Source organism: Phacochoerus africanus, chromosome 10, assembly GCF_016906955.1.
Source record: "Phacochoerus africanus isolate WHEZ1 chromosome 10, ROS_Pafr_v1, whole genome shotgun sequence".
Classification (NCBI taxonomy): domain Eukaryota; kingdom Metazoa; phylum Chordata; class Mammalia; order Artiodactyla; family Suidae; genus Phacochoerus; species Phacochoerus africanus.
Genome location: NC_062553.1, coordinates 65,940,940 through 65,960,443, shown reverse-complemented (window position 1 = coordinate 65,960,443; position 19,504 = coordinate 65,940,940). Strand labels below are relative to the sequence as shown.

At 36.4% G+C, this 19,504-nt stretch overlaps 1 protein-coding gene across 1 annotated transcript; it reads right to left on the bottom strand.

The window, feature by feature from the left end:
- Window positions 1-1,870: 1,870 nt before the first annotated feature.
- Window positions 1,871-2,900, bottom strand: LOC125137434 (uncharacterized). The gene has a single exon (XM_047798120.1). The coding sequence runs from the start codon at window positions 2,420-2,422 to the stop codon at window positions 1,871-1,873; it is 552 nt and encodes a 183-aa protein (XP_047654076.1). The 5' UTR covers window positions 2,423-2,900.
- Between the last annotated feature and the right edge of the window lie 16,604 nt (window positions 2,901-19,504).

Genomic DNA, 19,504 nt, shown 5'->3' with positions numbered 1-19,504 from the left:
AGAACCATAACAAATCTACTTGGATATTCATATAATTTTGCAGATATTCAGAATATTTTAACTTCATTTTGGTCTACAATATTATATGTTATCTTGCTACAGAAACCGTTCAATAATTGGAATTATTTAAAAAGACTCACTCTTTCCATTTTATTTGTGAGACGACTAACATTTCTTGGTTTTCACCCTGCATCGAGTCTCAGCCAAGGCAAAGTCATTTGCCTAAAACCAAGGCAAAGTCATTTGCCTAAAACCAAGGCAAGTCATTTGCCCTCACCCAGTTTAACTCTTTTCCCTTTGGAATGTTTGCAGAATTAGAAATAAAGCAACTGCTACCTGCTTCTTATTACAGAATTGAGCTATTTGTGAAAATCATTGATTTCATTGCCTAATTCTCTTTTTCACATCAGCTTTCAAAATATTCACCTGATTATTTACACTGCCATATTCAGCCTTTGATAATGAATGTAAGTTCTCAATTAAAAATTAAGAAAATATATATAATATGTATTCTAAAGGGACTTAATGAATTTTTATTCTCTCTAGTTGTATCTGAATATATCTATATATCTTATCTATATCTATACTAATATTTATATCTATATATGTATATATAGATACATTCTTTCAAAACAAGACATGGCATCACATAGCCACTTGCAGATGCAGTTACGAAATTTGATGTGTTTGCTGAACACAGACTGTATTAATGACCATTATATTATAATCTACTATCACCATACTTTAGATCAGCATGTCCCCATCTTTTGTTTTTTTACTCAGAGCTTATCGCTTCATCCTCCTGTTATATTTATATGTAAAATTCCATCCTTTGGTGTTCCCGTCATGGCGCAGTGGTTAACGAATCCGACTAGGTACTATGAGGTTGTGGGTTCGATCCCTGGCCTTGCTCAGTGGGTTAAGGATCCGGTGTTGCCATGAGCTGTGGTGCAGGTCACAGACTTGGATCTCATATTGCTGTGGCTATGGCTGTGGCGTGCGTAGGCCGGCAGCTGTAGCTCTGATTAGATCCCTAGCCTGGGAACCTCCATATGCTGTGGTCGCAGCCCTAGAAAAGGCAAAAAGACAAAAAAAAAAAAATTCCATCCTTTGTTGTGACAAAAAATAGTATAGACATCACTTTACTTAAACCTAGGCTCACTATAACTGTCACAATCAATAAGCAAAATATAAAAATTATATAAACTTTATGGAAAATTGGTAAATCAAATGAAAGCAATCTGAAGGCACTCCTGAAAACTGAACATCAGGAAAGCATTTTATGATCAAAATGGTCCAGGTGAGGAAAAATGTACTTCTCTTATTGATCAAGAGGAACATCATCTAAGTCATATGACAAATATTCTTTAGCCTAAGGCATAAATGATTTTAAATTTAAATTAAAACATTGATGCTTGGGAAAGTATTGGAAAAATTTACCATAGAATTTTCCATTCAAACCCTCTAGATAATGGATATATTTGTAAAGAAAAATAGAACTTATACGGTCCCATCTTAGATAATATCACTTTTCCTCAAATCTATCATGCAACACTAGAAACAGAAAAAGGATTGGTAGTCATTGTACAGTGAAAATTACTGCAAATCTCACACAAAAAATCAAATAGTCCAATATGACAATAAATAAAAGATATCAACAGGAAATTCACAGAAAAGTGAAATGGCTAATGAGATATAAAAGATGACAAAGTTCACTGATGCTTTGGGAAATGGAAATCAAATTATAAATTATTTCCTACAAATTATTTGTGGAGCGGATAATCTGATAGGACCATTTTTCTGAAAGTATATGTGGAAATATCCTTTTAAATAAAATTTAAACATACTCTTTGACCTTGTCACTATATATCTAGGAATCTATCATGCAGAAAGACTTGTACATGTTCATAATTTTATTCTGAATATTCCCACTGGCACTTAAATGGCTATCAGTTAGTGAAGGTGAAAAGGCCAGTAGAAGGAAAATCCCCCTCGCCCGGACTCGGAAGAGGCGACACCCCAAATCACTCACGAGAAGCGGTCTTGATGCAAACAGCAAGAGGATTTTTATTCCAAGAGTGCTGGGGCCCACAGTCATACGCCACGCAGGGGTAGAGGACTGCGGCCCCGAGTGCGGAATCGGGACAGCTTTTATGGGGTTCACAACAAAGCCCGCGCTTCGCAAACGAATCATTTTAAAACATTGAGAGCCCGCGCTCCGTGGGCCAATCGTTTTAAAACATCTCTGGAGGTCTGCATTTGCGTGGGCTCCTGGGCAGAGTGACAGATTGCAGTTGAGATAGGTCACCAGGGCTTTCAATGTGTTAATCATTTCTTCTATGGCACCAGCAGTCTTACAGAATCCAGATAAGCGATTAGTCAGCTCATTTCCTGTTATCTTACTTAGGCCAGGATCACGCATTCAAGGGCCTATTTTACGTCCTTTCACCTAGTTTCATACAGAGAGCAGGCCCTGGAACAGCAAGAAGTGTGACCTTCTACCTATTTATTGGCAGGGAGCAGGGTCTGGATTGAGGCTCCAGTCTCTTCGGGGGCATCTAGGGCTTTTTAGGAAGCTGGAGTTAGGACCCTTTACTACCTTCTTGGGGTCTTGGAGGGTTAGGCTGCATTTTCATCCTTTCAAAGGCACTTACTTATAGCATTACATTGGTTAAATAGCCATGAGTGGAATGGATTGATTATAGATCATATTATTGAATGCTCTACATGTAACATTACTAAATAAAAAATAAGTTCCAGAAATTATAAAAAATAAGTATGACACTCTTCTTTGGAAATAAAATAAAATATAGGTAAATTTTATACCACAGAGAAAATGATATTAAAGAAAATGCTGGGAGTTCCCGTCGTGGCGCAGTGGTTAACGAATCCGACTAGGAACCATGAGGTTGCGGGTTCGGTCCCTGCCCTTGCTCAGTGGGTTAACGATCTGGCGTTGCCGTGAGCTGTGGTGTAGGTTGCAGACGCGGCTCGGATCCTGCGATGCTGTGGCTCTGGCGTAGGCAGGTGGCTACAGCTCCGATTCGACCCCTGGCCCGGGAACCTCCATATGCCGTGGGAGCGGCCCAAAGAAATAGCAAAAAGACAAAAAAAAAAAAAAGAAAAAGAAAATGCTGAATTTTCAATGAATAGAATTTAAATTTTTATTCTACATATTTCTTTCTCCATTTTTTGACCTTTCATGTTTTCATATATTAATTATGTGAATTTACATAACTAGTAAACATATTGATTCATGATATTAAGTCCTAAGATACTCATAACATGTTATCATGATGTAAACATTCAGTCTTCAAAGTACAAAGGCACACACCAAAAAAAAAAAAAAAAACCCACCACAAAAAAACTTTAAGACTGCAATAGACAACTGTTTTCCTAAATTCAAAGAGATAGAGAAGGTTCAGTGAGAAATACTCCCAAGGCAGAGGAAATACTCCCAAATAGAAGAGCAAGAAAAATCCCAGAATAAATTATGAAAGAATAAATAATGAAATTGTCATCACCAGTCTACCATATCCTGAGTTCAAAAAGGATGAAATAAAAATGCTAATTGAATTATGAAAATTTATAGATGTAAACATTGATCTCTGTAATATGGAGTTAGAATTTTAAAGATCAACCATTCTAAATAGATAATTTAATTTTTGAGATTAAAAAAACTGGAAGTAATAAATTACTGACTAAATGACAGAAGAACACATAAATTATCTGGGTGATAAATAATGGAAATTACCTAATCAGAAGAGCAGACAGAAAAACAAATTTTAAAAAAAAGAAAGCAACATATGAGACCTATGTGATAATGTAAAAAGTGCCAACTTACACGATAGGGATCTAGAAAAAGAGATAGAGAATGGGACCAAAAATGTATTTGAAAAAGTTAAGGATGGAAACTTCCCAAACACAAAAAAGGAAAAAGATTTCCAGGTACAGAAAGCACAAAGGGTATAAAATGAACACAAACAGATTCACAACAAGACATATTATAATTAATACAGCAAAAATTAATGATAAATACAGATTTCAAGGCAGCAAGAAAAAAATAGTCATTTTCAAGGGAACTTCCATAAGGCTCTCAGCTTATGTCTTTTCAGAAACTTTGCAGGCCATTAGGAGAGTCATGCTCTACACAAAATCCTGAATGGGAAAACCCTGCACCTAGGATACTCTTACCAGAAAGATTATTATTTAGAATAAAAGGAAAAATAAAGAATTTCTCAGATATGCAAAACCTAAAAGAATTCAGTAGTACCAAACACACCTGAAAGAAATATTGAATGGCCTTCTCTAAATGTGAAAGAAGCAAAAATTTTTGAGAATGTGAAATCCCAGTATGAAAGGTAAATACATAATAATGACTGAAGATCATTTAAATAAGCCAATACATAGATTTAAAAACAAACAAAAAATTGTATAAGTGTATATAATTATAAGAAACAGTAAATGAATAAGATCAATGGTGAAAATAGGACAGCAAAATTACAAAATGTAGGAAAAAGGAGTAAAAATCTAGGCACATGAAAAGATGCTTAAAATTTCTAATTATTAGAGAAATACAAATCAAAACCATAATGAAGTATCACTTCACACTGCTCAGAATGGCTATCATCAAAAAGACTACAAATAGTAAATGCTTAAGTAGACGTGGAGAAAAGGAAAACTTCATATAATGCTGCTGAGAATGAAAATCGGCACAACCAACATGGAAAATGGTATGGAGATTCCTTTAAAAACTAAAACTGAACTATTACATGATTGAGCAATTCTACTTCAGGCTAAATATCAAAAAAAATAGAAAACTCTAATTCAAAAGATACATGCACTTCAATATTCATACCAATACTATTTACAATAGCCAAAACAGGGAAACAACCCATGTGCCCATCAATGGACAACTGTCTTAAAAAGATGTGAGATATATGTACAATGGAATATTACTCAACCATAAACAAGGATGAAATAATGCCATTTGCATCAACATGGATGGACTTAGAGAATATTATGCTAAGTGAAATGTCAGAGAAAGAAAATATCATAAAATATGAATAATATTTTGAATCTAAACATTAATACAAATGAATTAATATACAAAATAGAAACAGATTCACAGACAGAGAGAAACTGATGATTACCAAATGGGGAGGGAAGAAGGACAAATTAGGAGCAGATTAAACTACTATACAAAAAACAGATGGGCAACAAGAATTTATTGAACTGCAAGAAGAATTATACCTAATATGTTGCAATAACCTATAATGATATTTAATCTACAACAATACTAAATCATTATGCTGTACACCTTAAACTAACAAAGAAATATTGTAAATCTTCATAGGATGGAGGCTCCATGATGAAAGAGGCAAACTAAAAATAGAGGCAACTGTTTTATCCCCAAAACATAGATGTCAGTCAGAGAGAAGTGTGTCACTGTCCCTATCCCCAGCTCTGGAAACCAAGATTCAGAGAGTTTGACCAGAGGGAGGCTCGGGACACAAAACAGAGAGCTCTAAGCTATGACCAAGGAACTCACGTTATTTGAAGGAGGCCCTGGGAAGATCAGGCCTAAGAGTGCCCTCAAAGTATGAAAGATTGTTGGTAGGCAGTTAAGAGGATACTGGTTGCTTGATGATAGATACAGGCTAAACCAGAGGCAAGCTAGTCTATCAGAGAAGACCAGAGAAAAATACAACTAAGTGCCTTTCTGAAGTCAGAATATGCCTCGAATTCTGACTTCAAAGAATATCTCTGCAAAAGAGCCTGAACTTTTTGGGATCAGACTCTGGGGCAATTTATGTTTCCGAGATATTATTAAAAAAAAAAAAAAAAAAACTATGGCACAATCACCCAACAATTGGTGAAAACTAAAAGTAAGAAAAGAGACAGTCAAAGGCTCGCACAACTAAAATGACTGTTAGCCCAGGAATGTGACTATGTCCAGGTCTGCACCATGTCATGTCAGAGATTTTACACTGTAGGGGAAAGAGACTTCACCAAAATAGTCCATTTAGTCACAAACAATATTAAGAATACATGGAACTAGACCTGGAGAGGGCCAGTACCCAGAGTTGTTATACTCAATTATCTAAATGTTACAGTTTAACAATAATTTCCCAAAACATGTAAAGAAATACAAATATGTAACCTAAACAGGGAGAAAAAAATCAGGCAATACAAACTGCCTGTGAGAGGGACTAATGATTAGTTCTAACAGGGAGGACTTCAAATTAGCTGTTGTAAATAGAGTCAATGACCAAAAAGAAACTACTGTAAAGATAGAATACACAAATAAATAAATTGAGAAATTAAAATAAAAAATATAAATGATCATGAGTCTGATGTGGATCATTATATTCCAACAAACTGGAGAATTTAAAAAAATGGATTAATTCCTAAAAGCATGCAACCTATCTTCAGCAAGCCAGGCTTAAAGAAGTATAATAACAATGCCCCATTCAATGGTGTCTATAAAAAAAAAGATAGAAATCAGATTTTTCAAAATTATCAAATGGAAATTTTGAAGTTGGAAATTACAGTAACTAAAATTTTAAAAATTCTCTAGAGGGAATCAACAGTAAATTTAAGAAGCTGATGAAAAACCCTGCAAACTTGAAGGGAGATTAATAATATAATCCAACGAACAGAGATAAAAGAATAAGGAAAATGAGGAGTTCCCATCGTGATGCAGCAGAAACAAATCCAACTAGGAACATGAGGTTGTGGGTTTGATCCCTGGCCTCACTCAGTGGGTTAAGGATCTGGCGTTGCCGTGAGCTGTGGTGTAGGTTGCAGACATGGCTGGGATCTGGTGTTGCTATAGCTCTGGCGTAGGCTGGCAGCTGTAGCTCTGATTAGACCCCTATCCTGGGAACCTTCATATGCTGCAGGTGCGGCACTAAAAAAGCAAAAAAAAGAAAAGAAAAGAAAAGAAAGAATACAGAAAATGAATGAAGGGGTTAAGAATTGTAGGACAGGAGTTCCTGTGTGGCACAGTGGTTAACGAATCCGACTAGACGCCATGAGGTTGCGGGTTCTGTCCCTGGCCTTGCTCAGTGGGTTAAGGATCCAGCGTTGCTATGAGCTGTGGTGTAGGTTGCAGACGCAGCTAGGATCCCGTGTTGCTGTGGCTGTGGCATAAGCTGGTGGCTGCAGCTCGACTGGACCCCTAGCCTGGACCTCCCTGAAGTCAAGGCAGGACAGCAGGTCCCACCTCCAAGTTCTCCCTCTGTTCTACTCCAGGTCACCATTGTCCCCTTGGAATGAGCTTGTAAATATGTGTCGCACTGGCTTTTGTGATAATTGCACAGGGGACACAAGCCTTGATAATCTGGCTCCGAGATTTGCATCTTCAGGTTGCATAGGGCTCTAACAGAGAAATATTTTTAATGGTCTTTTCCCTAATGGCTTAGTTCTGAGAGAGGAAAAAAATAGGTCCACCTTCAGTCATTCCCTGAAGGAGCTCTCTGACATACTTTATTTTTTAAATTTTTTATTATAGTTGATTTACAATATTCTGTCAATCTCTCCCATACAGCAAAGGGACCACTTGTACATATATAAATATATATCTTTTTCTCATATTGTCCTTTCTCAAATTATTTTCCATAAAATTCCATCACAAGTGATCTGATATAGTTCCCTGTACTGGAACCTCATTGCTTAAACATTCTAAATGTAATAATTTGCATCTACTAACCCCAAATTTCCAGTCCACCCCACTCCCTCCCCCTCCTTCTTGGCAACCACAAGTCTATTCTCTATATTCATGAGTTTGTTTCTGTTCTATAGATAGGTTCATTTGCGCAATACTTTAGAGGCCACATATCAGTGATATATGGTATTTGTCTTTCTCTTTCTGACTTACTTCACTTAGTATGAGAATCTCTGGTTATTTCCATGTTGCTGTATATGGCATTATTTTGTTCTTTTATAGCTGAGTAGTATTCCATTGTGTATCCATACCACATCATCTTAACCCATTCATTTGTTGAGGGACATTTACATTGCTTCCATGTCTTAGCTATTGTGAATAGTGCTGCAATGAACATAGGGGTACAGGTATCTTTTTGAATGAAAGTTTTGTCCATATATATACCCAGAGTGGAATTGCTAGATCATATGGTAGTTCTATATTCAGTTTTCTGAGGTTCCTCCATGCTGTTTTCCATAGTGGTTGTACCAATTTACATTCCCACCAACAATGAAGAAGGGTACCCCTTTCTCCACACCCTCTCCATCATTTGTTGTTTGTGGGCTTGTTAATGATAACCGTTCTGACAAGTGTGAGGTGTATCTCCTTGTAGTTTTGATTTGTATTTCTCTAATAATTAGTGATGTTGAGCATCTCTTCATGTGCCTGCTGGCCATCCGTATGTTTTCTTTTGAGAAATGTCTATTTAGGTTTTCTGCCCATTTTTTTCAATTGGGTTGTTTTTTTGCTGTTGAGCTGTATGAGTTGTTTGCTTGCAACTATTTTCTCAGTTGTGTTGCTTGCAACTATTTTCTCCCATTCTGTAGCTTTTTTTTTTTTTTTTTTAGGGCCACACCCACAGCATATGGAGGTTCCCAGGCTATAGGTCCAATTGGTACTGGCCAGCCTACACCACAGCCACAGCAATGCCAGATCTGAGCCATGTCTGCAACATATGCTGCAGCTTGAGGCAATGCCAGATCCTTAACCCACTGAGTGAGGCCAGGGATCAAACCTGCATTCTCATGCATATTAGTTGGATTCTTAAACTGCTGATCCACAACAGAGCTCCATTTTTTTTTTAATGGTTTCCTTTGCTGTGCAAAAGCTTGTAAGTTTGATTAGGTCCATTTTTTTTTAATCTTCATTTTTATTTCTATTGCCTTGGAAAACTGACCTAAAAAACATTTGTATGGTTGATATCAATGTATTATTTTGAATGTTTTGCCTATGTTCTCTTCTAGGAGTTTTATAGTGTCTTGTCTCATGTTTAAGTTTTTAAGCCATTTTTAGTTTATTTTTGTGCATGATGTAAGGGTGTGTTCTGGTTTCACCGATTACATGCAGCTGTTCACTTTTCCCAGCACAACATGCTAAAGAGACTGTCCTTTTACTACTTTATATTCTTTCACACTTTGTTGAATATTAATTGATCACAGGTGTCTGGGTCCTCTATTCTGTTCCATTGGTCTGTATGTCTGTTTTTGTACCAGTACCACACTGTCTTGATTACTTTAGCTTTGTAATATTTTCTGAAGTCTAGGAGAGTTATTCTTCCTGCTTGTCTTTTTTTCCTCAAGATTGCTTTGTCATTCTGGGTCTTTTATGGTTCCATATAAATTTTGGATTGCTCTAGTTTGGTGAAAAATGTCATGGGTAATTTAATAGGGATTGCATTAAATCCGTAGACTGCTTTATGTAGTAAGGCCATTTTAATGACATTAATTCTTCCAATCCAGGAGAATGGAATATCTTTCCATTTCTTTGAATCTCTTAATCTCCTTGATTACTGTTTAATTGTTCTCAGTATATAAGTCTTTCACCTCCTTGGTTAGGTTTATTCCTAGGTATTTAATTTTGGGGGGTGAGATTTTAAAAGATATTGTGTTTCTATATTCCTTTGCTAATATTTCATTATTAGTATACATAATACAATCAGTTTCTGAATGTGAATCTTGTATCCTGCTACTTTGCTGAATTTTTTGATTGGTTCAAATAGTTTTTTGTGTGGAGTCTTTAGGGTTTTCTATATATAATATCCTATCATCTGCATAGATTGACAGTTTTACCTCTTCTTTTCCAATTTGGAAATATTTTATTTCTTTTGTTTGATTGCTGTGGCTTAGATGTCCAATACTATGTGGAATAAAAGCAGTGAGAGTGGGCAACCTTATCTTGTTCCTGATTTTAGTGTGTAAGGCTTTCAGCTTTTCTCCATTGAGTAATATGTTGACTGTGGGTTTGTCATAAATGGCTTTCATTATGTTAAGGTATGTTTCCTCAATACCTGCTTTCTAAACATTGGCATTGATTATCAGAAGGAGAACTTTAAAAAGTGATACCATTTACCATTACGTCCATAAAAGATAAAATACTTATGAGTACATTTAACTGAGGAGAAAAAAAAAAGCTATACACTGAAAACTATAAAACACTGATGAAAAAAACTGAAGAGCACAAATAAATAGGAAAATATTTCATGTTTATAGATTGGAAAAATTAATACTGTTGAAATGTCCATGCTAACCAAAGCCAATTACAGATTCCATATAATCTTATCAAAATTCCAATGGTATTTTTTCATAGAAATGGAACAAACAATCCTAAAATTTGTGTAAACCCACAGAAGATGCCACCTAGTGAAAGCAATCTTGAGAAAGAACTGTAAAGCTGGAAGCATTACACTTCCTCATTTCAATTCATATTACAAAGTAAGCAAAACAGCATGATACTGGAATAAAAAAGAAAAACAGATCAATGAAACAGAATCAAAAGCTAGATATAAGCTCACACATATATGTCAATTAACTTGTAACAAAGAAGATAAGAAAATACAATGAGGACAAGACAGTCTCTTCAATAAATGATGCTGGGAAAACTGGACAGCCTCATCCAAAATAAGGAAACTGGACTCCTTTCTTAAACCATACACAAAAATTAATTCTAAATGGATTAAAGAATTGAATATAAGAGCTGAAATCACAAACTGTATAGTATGAAATATAGAGGGGCAGCTCCTTGACATTGGCTTTTATAATAATTTCTTTAATGAGGCGTGACAAGAATGACAAAAGAGGCAAAAACAGACAAGTGGGACTAAACAAACTAAAAAGTTTCTGCATAGCAAAGGAAACTATCAACAAAAACAAAATGATATCTATAGAGTGAGAGAAAATATTTGCTAGTTAGGTATCTGATTAAAGGTTCATATCCAAAATATGAAGAACACACAGCTCAACAGCAAAATAATAATCCAATTTTTTAAATGGGCACAGGAACCAAATAGATATTTTTGTGAAGACACACAAATGGCCAACAAATATACGAAAAGGTGCTCAACATCACTAATCATCTGGGAAAGGACAAAAATAAGACAAATTATAACTATATGAGGTGATGGATATAAATTAAAACACAATCATCATTTTGTGATCTATACATATATCAAATTATTATGTGGTACACCTTAAACTAATACAGTGTTACTTGCCAATATATCTCAGTAAAAATGGAAAATAATTTTAAAGGAAAACCAGAAACTAGAAAAAGAAAGAACTAAACTCAAAGCTCATGGAAGTAAGGAAATAATAACAATGAGGTTTAAGACACCAATAATAGAAACTAAAAAACAATAAAGGAACAAAATCAAAAATTTCTTTCTTTGGAAAATCATTTGTTTTTTTTTCAAAATCTGATGAAATTAAGCTGGCTAGATGGACACTCCAAAAAAGAGAAGACTTACATTTCTAAAATCAGAATATCATTATTAACAATCTTGGAAAAATAAAAAGAATTGCAAGAGAATACAAACAGCAATTGTACGCCAACAAATGTGATAGCTAGAGGAAAAGGATAAAACATTAGAAACACATGAAATCAGACACAGACTTAGAAGGAACAGAAAATGTGAATAGACCTATAACAAAAAAAGTGATTTACTTTTTATAAAATACTACCCACAAAGGAAAGTTCAGGCACAGATGGATTTACTGATTGAGTATATCAAAAATTTAAGGAAAGATTAACATCGATTCTTCTAAAAATCCTCCAAAATTATGAGACGAAAACACATTCAAAAAGATATGACAATAAAAATAATGATGTCACAAGAAAAGTACAGACTAATATCTCTATGGATATACATTAAAAATGTTCAATCAAAAACTGACAAATAAAATCCTGAAGTTCCCATTGTGGCTCAATAGGTTAAGAATCCAGCTAGTATCCATGAGGATGTGGCTTTACTCAGTGGGTTAAAGGATGCAGCGTTGCTGTGAGCTGCAGTCTAGGTCATAGATGTGGCTCGGATCTGGTGTTGCTGTGGTTTTGGCAAAGGCCAGCAGCTGCAGCTCTGATTCCAACCCTGGCCCAGGACCTTCCATATGCCAAAGGTACAGCCCTAAAAAGATAAATCAAATAAAATCAAATTAAATCAAATCAAATCAAATCATTAAGCATGCTACAATAAACATTAGGGTGGGTTATCTTTTTGAATTATATTTTTCTCTGGATATATGCCCAATATTTGGATCACTGGATATGTTAACTCTACTTTTAATTTTTTAAGGAACCTTCTTACTGTTATTCATGGTGGTTGCACCAGTTTACATTCCCACCAACACTGTAGTAGTGTTCCTTTCTCCCCATACCCTCCCCAGCATTTAATATTTGTAGACATTTTGATGATAGCCATTCTGACAGATGTAAGGTGATACATAATTGTAGTCTTAATTTGTGTTTTTTCTAGTTATTAGCAATGTTGAGCATTTTTTCAAGTGCCTATCAGCCATCTGTATGCCATCTTTGGAGAAATGTCTGTTTATACTTCTGTCCATTTTTTGATTGTTTTTTTTTTAATATTGACCTGTATGGATGGTTTGTATAATTTGGAAATAAATTCCTTTTCAGGTGCATCAGATGCCAATATTTTTCTCCCATTCCCTAGGTTGTCTTTTCATTGTTTGTGGTTTCCTCTTCCATGCAAAACCTTGTAAGTTGATTAGGTCCCATTTGTTTATTTTTTATTTCCATTACTCTAGTAGACTGATCCACCTCCACTACAAATTTTATAGTATCCAATTTTAATTTAGATTTTTAATCTACTTTGAGTTTATTTTTATAGAGAATATTTTATTCTTTTATATATAGCTGACAAGTTTTCCCAGCATCACTTATTGAAGATACCTGTCTTCTCCCATTTGTATATTCTTGCCTCCTTGGTCATAGATAAATTAACCACAGGTGTGTGGGTTTATTTCTATGCTTTCTATACCGTCCCAGTATGTCTGTGTTAGTGCCAGTACCACACTATTTTGATGACTGTAGCTTTGTAGTATGGTCTGAAGTCAGGGAGCCTGATTCCTCCAGATCCATTTTTCTTCAAGATTGCTTTGGCTATTCATGGTCTTTTGTGTTTTTATGCAAATTTTCAAAATTTTGTTCTAGTTTTGTGAAAAATGCTGCTGACAATTTGATAGAGATTGCATTTAATATATAGATTATCTTGGATAGTACAGTCATTTTGGCAATATTTATTCTTCCAACCCAAGAACAAAGTGTATCTTTCCATTTGCGTCATCTTCAATTTCTTTTATCAGTGTCTTATAGTTTTCAAGAGTACAGATCTTTGCCTCCTTATGTAGGTTCACTGGTAGGTATTTGATTCGTTTTAATGTGGTGGTAAATGGGATTATTTCCATAATTTCTCTCTCAGATCTTTTGTCATTAGCATATAGAAATGCAAGAAATTTCTGTATTAATTACATATCCCGCAAATTTACCAAATTCACTGATGAGCTCTAGCAGTTTTCTGGAGGCATCTTTAGGACTCCCTATGTATAGTATCAAGTCATATGCAAACAGTGATGATTTTTCTTCTTCTTTTCCAATTTGGAGTCTTTTTATTTCTTTTTTTCTCTGATTGCTGTGACTAGGACTTCCAAAACTATGTTGAATAAGACTGGTGAGAGTAGTTATCCTTAACTTACTCCTGATCTTAGAGGAAATGCTTTCTGCTTTTCACACTGAGTATGAAGTTAGCTGTGGTTTGTCATATATGAGCTTTGTTATGTTGAGTTTCCCTCTATGCCCACTTTCTGGAGAGTTGCTATCATAAATGGATGTTGAATTTCATCCAAAAGTTTTCCTGCATCAATTGAGATGATCATGAGGTCTTTATTCCTCAACATGTTAATGTGGGGTATCAAACTGATTGACTTGTGGATATTAAGGAATCCTTACATTCGGGGATAAATCCATTTGATCATGGTATATGACTCTTTTAATATATTGTTGGATTGAGGTCACTAGTATTTTTTTGAGAATTTTTGCATTTGTATTCATCATTGGTATTGGCCTATAATTTTCTTTTTTGTGATATCTTTGGTTTTGGTATCAGGGGCCTCATAAAATGAATTCAAAATTGTTCTTTACTCTTCAGTTTTTTGGAATAGCTTCAGAAGGATATGTTAACTCTTTTCTAAATGTTTGGGAGAATTTACCTGTGAAGCCATCTGATCCTGGACTTTTGTTTTTTTGGGAGTTTTTAAATTACTGATTCAGTGTCAGTACTGGTAACTGGTCTGTTCATATGTTGTTCAGCTTCCATATGTTTGGGCTTCTGCAGCTTCTTTTTTCTCACAGTTGATTTCTAATCTCATTGTGTTGTGGTCAGAAAATAGGCTTATGATTTCAATTTTCATAAATTTACCGAGGCTTGCTGCTTTGAGGCCCAGCATGTGATTTATCCTAGAGAATATTCCACATGAACTTAAAGAATATGTTTTGTGGCTCTCAGAGAAATATCAATTAGGTTTATTTGGCCTAATGTGTCATTTAATGCCCATATTTCTGTACTGATTTTCCATCTGGATGATCTGTCAATTGATATAATTAGGGTGTTAAAGTCCTCCTCTATTTTGTGTTACTGTCAGTTTCTCCTTTTATGTCTGTTAACAGCTGCCTTATATATTGAGGTGCTCCTACATTGGGTGCATATATATTTACACTTGCTGTATCTTCTTGGATTGATCATTTGATCATTATGTCGTGTCCTTCCTTGTCTCTTGTAATAGTCTTTATTATATTTTATTTAATTTTAATTTTATTTTAGTATTCTCTTGTCCACATCCATGGCTTGTGGAGGTTTCAGAATCAAGGACTGAGCCTGCACCATAGCAGTGACCCAAGCTACAGCAGTGACAATGCCAGACCCTAAATCTCCTGGGCTACCAGGGAACTCCAACGGTCTTTATTTTAAAGAATATTTTGTCTGATATGAGTATTACTACTCCAGCATTCTTTTGATTTCCACTTGCATGGAATAATTTTTCCATCCCCTCATTTTCTGCATGTAGAGTCTGTGTGTATCTCTAGATATGAAGGGGTCTCGTGTAGACAGCATATATATGGGTCCTGTTTTTGTATCCATTCAGCCAGTCTGTGTCTTTTGGTTGGAGCATTTAATTCATTTATATTTAAGGTAATTATTGATATGTAAGTGTCTATTGCCATTTTGTTAATCATTTTGGACTTTTTTGTAAATTTCTTTTCTTTCTTTTGTTCTCTTCTCTTGTGGTTTGTTGACTAGCTTTAGTGTTATGCTGGGATTTCTCTTTCTTTTTTATATGTATATCCCTTATGGATTTTTGGTTTGGTTTACAGTTACCATAAGATTTAGGTATAGCAGTCCCCCACCGAACTGTGTGTGTGTTTAAGTTGATGATCTCTTAATTTGAAATTCATTTTAAATACCCTGAACTGGTACTCTCCTCCTCTCACAAGTACAGATTTTGATATCATATTTTACATTTAATTGTTCTGAGTATCCCCTAAATTCTTATTGTGGATACAGATGATTTTACTACTTTTGTTTTTTAGCCTCCCTACTAGTCTGTGCATAGATGATTCCTAGCTTTACTGCATGCTCTCCTTTGCTAGTGACCTTTCCAATTTTTAAATTTTTTTTCCTAGTTTTTGGCCTATTCTTTTTCACTTAGAGAATTTCCATTAGCATTTGTTATAAAACTGATTTGGTTGAGCTGAATTCATTAAGCTTTTACTTGTCTGTAAAGCTAGTGATTTTCTGTCAAATCTGAATGACAGCCTTGCTGGCTAGAGTATCCTTGGTTGTAGGTCTCTGTTTCTTCACTTTAAACATATGGTGCCACTTTCTCTGGCCTGCAGAGTTTCTGCTGGAAAATCAGCTGATAACCTTATAGGGATTCCCTTGTATGTTATTTGTTGCTTTTCCCTTATTGCTCTTCGTGTTTTCTCATTATTTTTAATTTTTTTCATTTGATTACAGTGTGTCTCATGTTTCTCTTTGAGTTAATCATGTATGAGACTCTCTGCATTTTCTGGATTGGAGGACTATATCCCCTCCCAGGTTAGCAAAGTTTTCAACTATTATCTCTTCATATACATTCTTGGCTCCTTTCATTCTTCCTTTCTCCACTCCCCCCACCACAACTCCTTCTAGGACCACTACAATATGAATATCAGTGTGCTTGATATTGTCCAGTTGTCTCTTGAACTTTCCTCAATTCTTTTTTTTCTTTATTTTGTATCATGACAGTGATTTCCACCACTCTGTATTCTAACTCATTTTTCTGTTCTTCTGTTCCATTTATTCTTCTTTAGATCCCTTCCATGTATTTTCACTTCAGTTATTCAACTCTGTTCTGTTTTTCTTTATATTTTCTGTTAAAAATAACTTCTAACTTCTCACTCTGTTACAATTTTTTCCCTTTGCAATCATTACTCTGAACTCTTTCTAGGGTAGATTTTCTATCTCCACTTACTTATTCTGGAGTTTTATTTAGTTCCTCTGTCTAGAACATATTCCTTTGCCATTTCATTGTGTCTAAAATTCTATTTGTGTTTTTATGTATGTGAAAATCTGTTTCTCAATCTTGAAGAAGTGGCCCTCTGTAGGGAATGTCTCATATGTCCTAGCAGTACACTCCCTTTGCATCGCTCAAGGGTCTGCAACCAGCTGGTCCCAAGGTAGAGTCTGACCTGTGTTTGTGGACTCAGTTCCAAAGACTGAAGGATCATAATTTTCTTGCTTCTAGTGTTTGTTCCCTGGTGGGAGAGGCTAGTCTAGAGGCTTGTGCAAGCTTCCCGTTTGGGGGGACTGGTGCCTGACCACTGGTGGGTGGAGCTGTGTTCTGGCCCTCTGGGGGCAAGACCTTGTCAGGGGAGTGTGTAGAAGTGGCTGTGGGGTTAGGAAGACTTTGGGCAGCCTCTCTGCCAATGGGTGGGGCTGTGTTCCTTACCATTTGGCTATTTGGCGTGAGCATCCCAGCACTAGAGCCTACTGGCTATTTGGTGCAGCTAGGGCTTGGCATTAATGGCCCATGCTAGATGTCAGCCTCCAGTGAGAACTCATACAGATTAATACTCCCCAATATGTCCACCACCTTACTGATGTCTCCAGAGTAAGACACAGCTGCCTGCTGCTTCCCCAGGAAACCCTCCAAAGACAAGCAGGTAGGTCTGGTTCAAACTCCCATGAAGTTATTGCTTTTGCCCTTGGTCTTGTTACACATGAGATTTTGTGTGTGCCGTGTAAGACTGAAGTCTCTGTTTCCTGTTTGGGGATATTTGAATTTCATGTATTGGATGGCCACCTCTCTCTGCAGATTTGGGAAATTTTCATTCATTAATTTTTTTAATAGGCTTTCTTTCTTTTTACTCTTCTCCTTCTGGGATTCCCATAATGTGAACCTTGTGTCCTTAACAATATACCACATTTCACAGATATTTTCTCCTTTTTCACTCTTTTTTCTTCCCTAACTGAACAGTATGAAGAAATGTACTATAAGTAGATTCTTTCTTCTGCTTAATTGAGCTTCTTGTTAAAGCTCTCTATTGAATGTATTCATTGTATTCTTCAGCTCCAAAATTTTTGCATAGTTGCTTTTAAAATTAATTTTTTAACTTATGTTGTTCATGAATCATTTTTACTGACTTGATTTATTTCTGTCCTCCTAAATCTCACTGAGATTCCTTACATAATCACTTGGAATTGTTTTCTGGAAATTTGTTAATCTCCACTTCTGTAGGATCAGTTATCTGTGCAGACTGTAGGGGCTTTCAGTAACCAATGTTATAGAGGTCTGGCTGGTAAAAGTAGTGACTAAGGATCTTGGCATCATTGGCAATGAAGTCGCCAGAGACCTGTTCCTGAAGTTCTTTTTTGGCCAATGGTAGATAGCTGTATCTGAAAAGATACATCTTGGCACCAGGTCCAATGCATTGGCACACAGAGTGGCAGTATAGCCATGTCTTGGGATCAGGCTCATGTGGAACTACTACATTTTTTTTACCCTAGGAGCAAGTGTACTTGCTGGAACAGTATACCAATGTCTCAGTTGCAATCATGTTCATATTTCCCATGGAATTTGGGTCTGTCTCTGTGGTTTGCCTCAGTGACTTGCAGGAGGTAGGGGCAGGATGTAGCAGTGCTTCAGACCCTGAGATGACAAGGTGCAGCAATGGCTTGGGTTCAGGGGACAGGCACTTACAGGAGTACAGCTTGGGGATGGTGGGTCAAAGAACCCACCTCTGGCTCCAGAGAAAGTCACAGAGTAGCAGCATAATGTTCCCAGGGATGGCCTATTAAAGCCACATGTCAGAACCCATGGAGTGGGGTGTAGAGAAACAGTGGTGTGGTCTCGCTAATGAGGGGTCAAGGCCCAGATATAAGACCCACAGTAAGGTACAAAGTAGCAGCACTGTGGGAAAAGCAATAATATGTTAAAGCTGAGGCTTAGAACTCAGGGATGGGATGTAGAGCACTAGGAACTCAGCCTAGGTAAGGACCAATCAAAGCCACAACTAGGTACACAAGGTGATGTAGCAAGCAAGAGCAGCATGGCCCCAGTTATGGCAAGACAAAGCATATAGGATCTGAGGGCAGGGCACAGAGCAAAAGCTCTGGTCCCAAAGATGGTAAGGTTTTTTAGCATTCCAACCAGGGAAATAAGGTGATAAAAACAGAGGCCCCAAGGGTCAGGTCTCACCAGAGCAACAGCTCCAGCCTTGAGAGAGACAAAAGCAGGGTCTCTAGGCAGCTCCGTCATCTGGAATCAGTGTTGGTGAAAAGTGTGGAAGTCCTAAGCAGCAAAAGCTGAAAACATCTATGGTAGTCAGGCTTGCTGAGGTTTTCCTGCTCTCCTACTGCCTGTGTGGTAAAATTTTCTGAGGGATCCCTGCTGGTGCCAAGTTCCTCTGAACTGGAGGATGGAGTGAGGTAGGTAAAATTTCCCTATGCTTTCTACATGGCCATCCTCAGTTGCACTCTGCAGGGTTTCTTCTGCTGCTTCATTGTAGTCCAATGTTCTCTCAAGATAGTTTTCATTGGTTTATAGTCATGCATTTATTGGTTTTTGTTTGTTTTTGTTGAGGATACAAGAGTGCAGACCTCCTAACCCTCCATCTTGCTGATGTCACCTTATTTCTAATTATGGGTCAAAGAGACTGCAGATACAAGAGACTCTTACTTGCCACTGTTGTTCCTCAAGTCTCACCTCTTACAAAATGTTTGACTTCCACATGCAAGGACATTGACTTAGATGGGTGATAGCATTGACAAAACAGTATTAAACTTGCTGTATAATCATTAAGTATTCTACACTTCGCCCTTTCATCTGCTTTCTACAGGTGCTGGCTCTTCATGGAATGTGTTTACTTGAGGTGTGGGAGTTATATTTTAACTTCCTGATTGAGTTTTCCTTGGATATAAGCTTGAGAAATGGCAAAAGGATACAGTAATTTTTGCACATGAACAAG

Coding starts and splice junctions, on each gene's coding strand:
- LOC125137434 (XM_047798120.1), bottom strand. CDS start 2,422: ATGCGTGATCCTGGCCTAAGTAAGATAACAGGAAATGAGCTGACTAAT.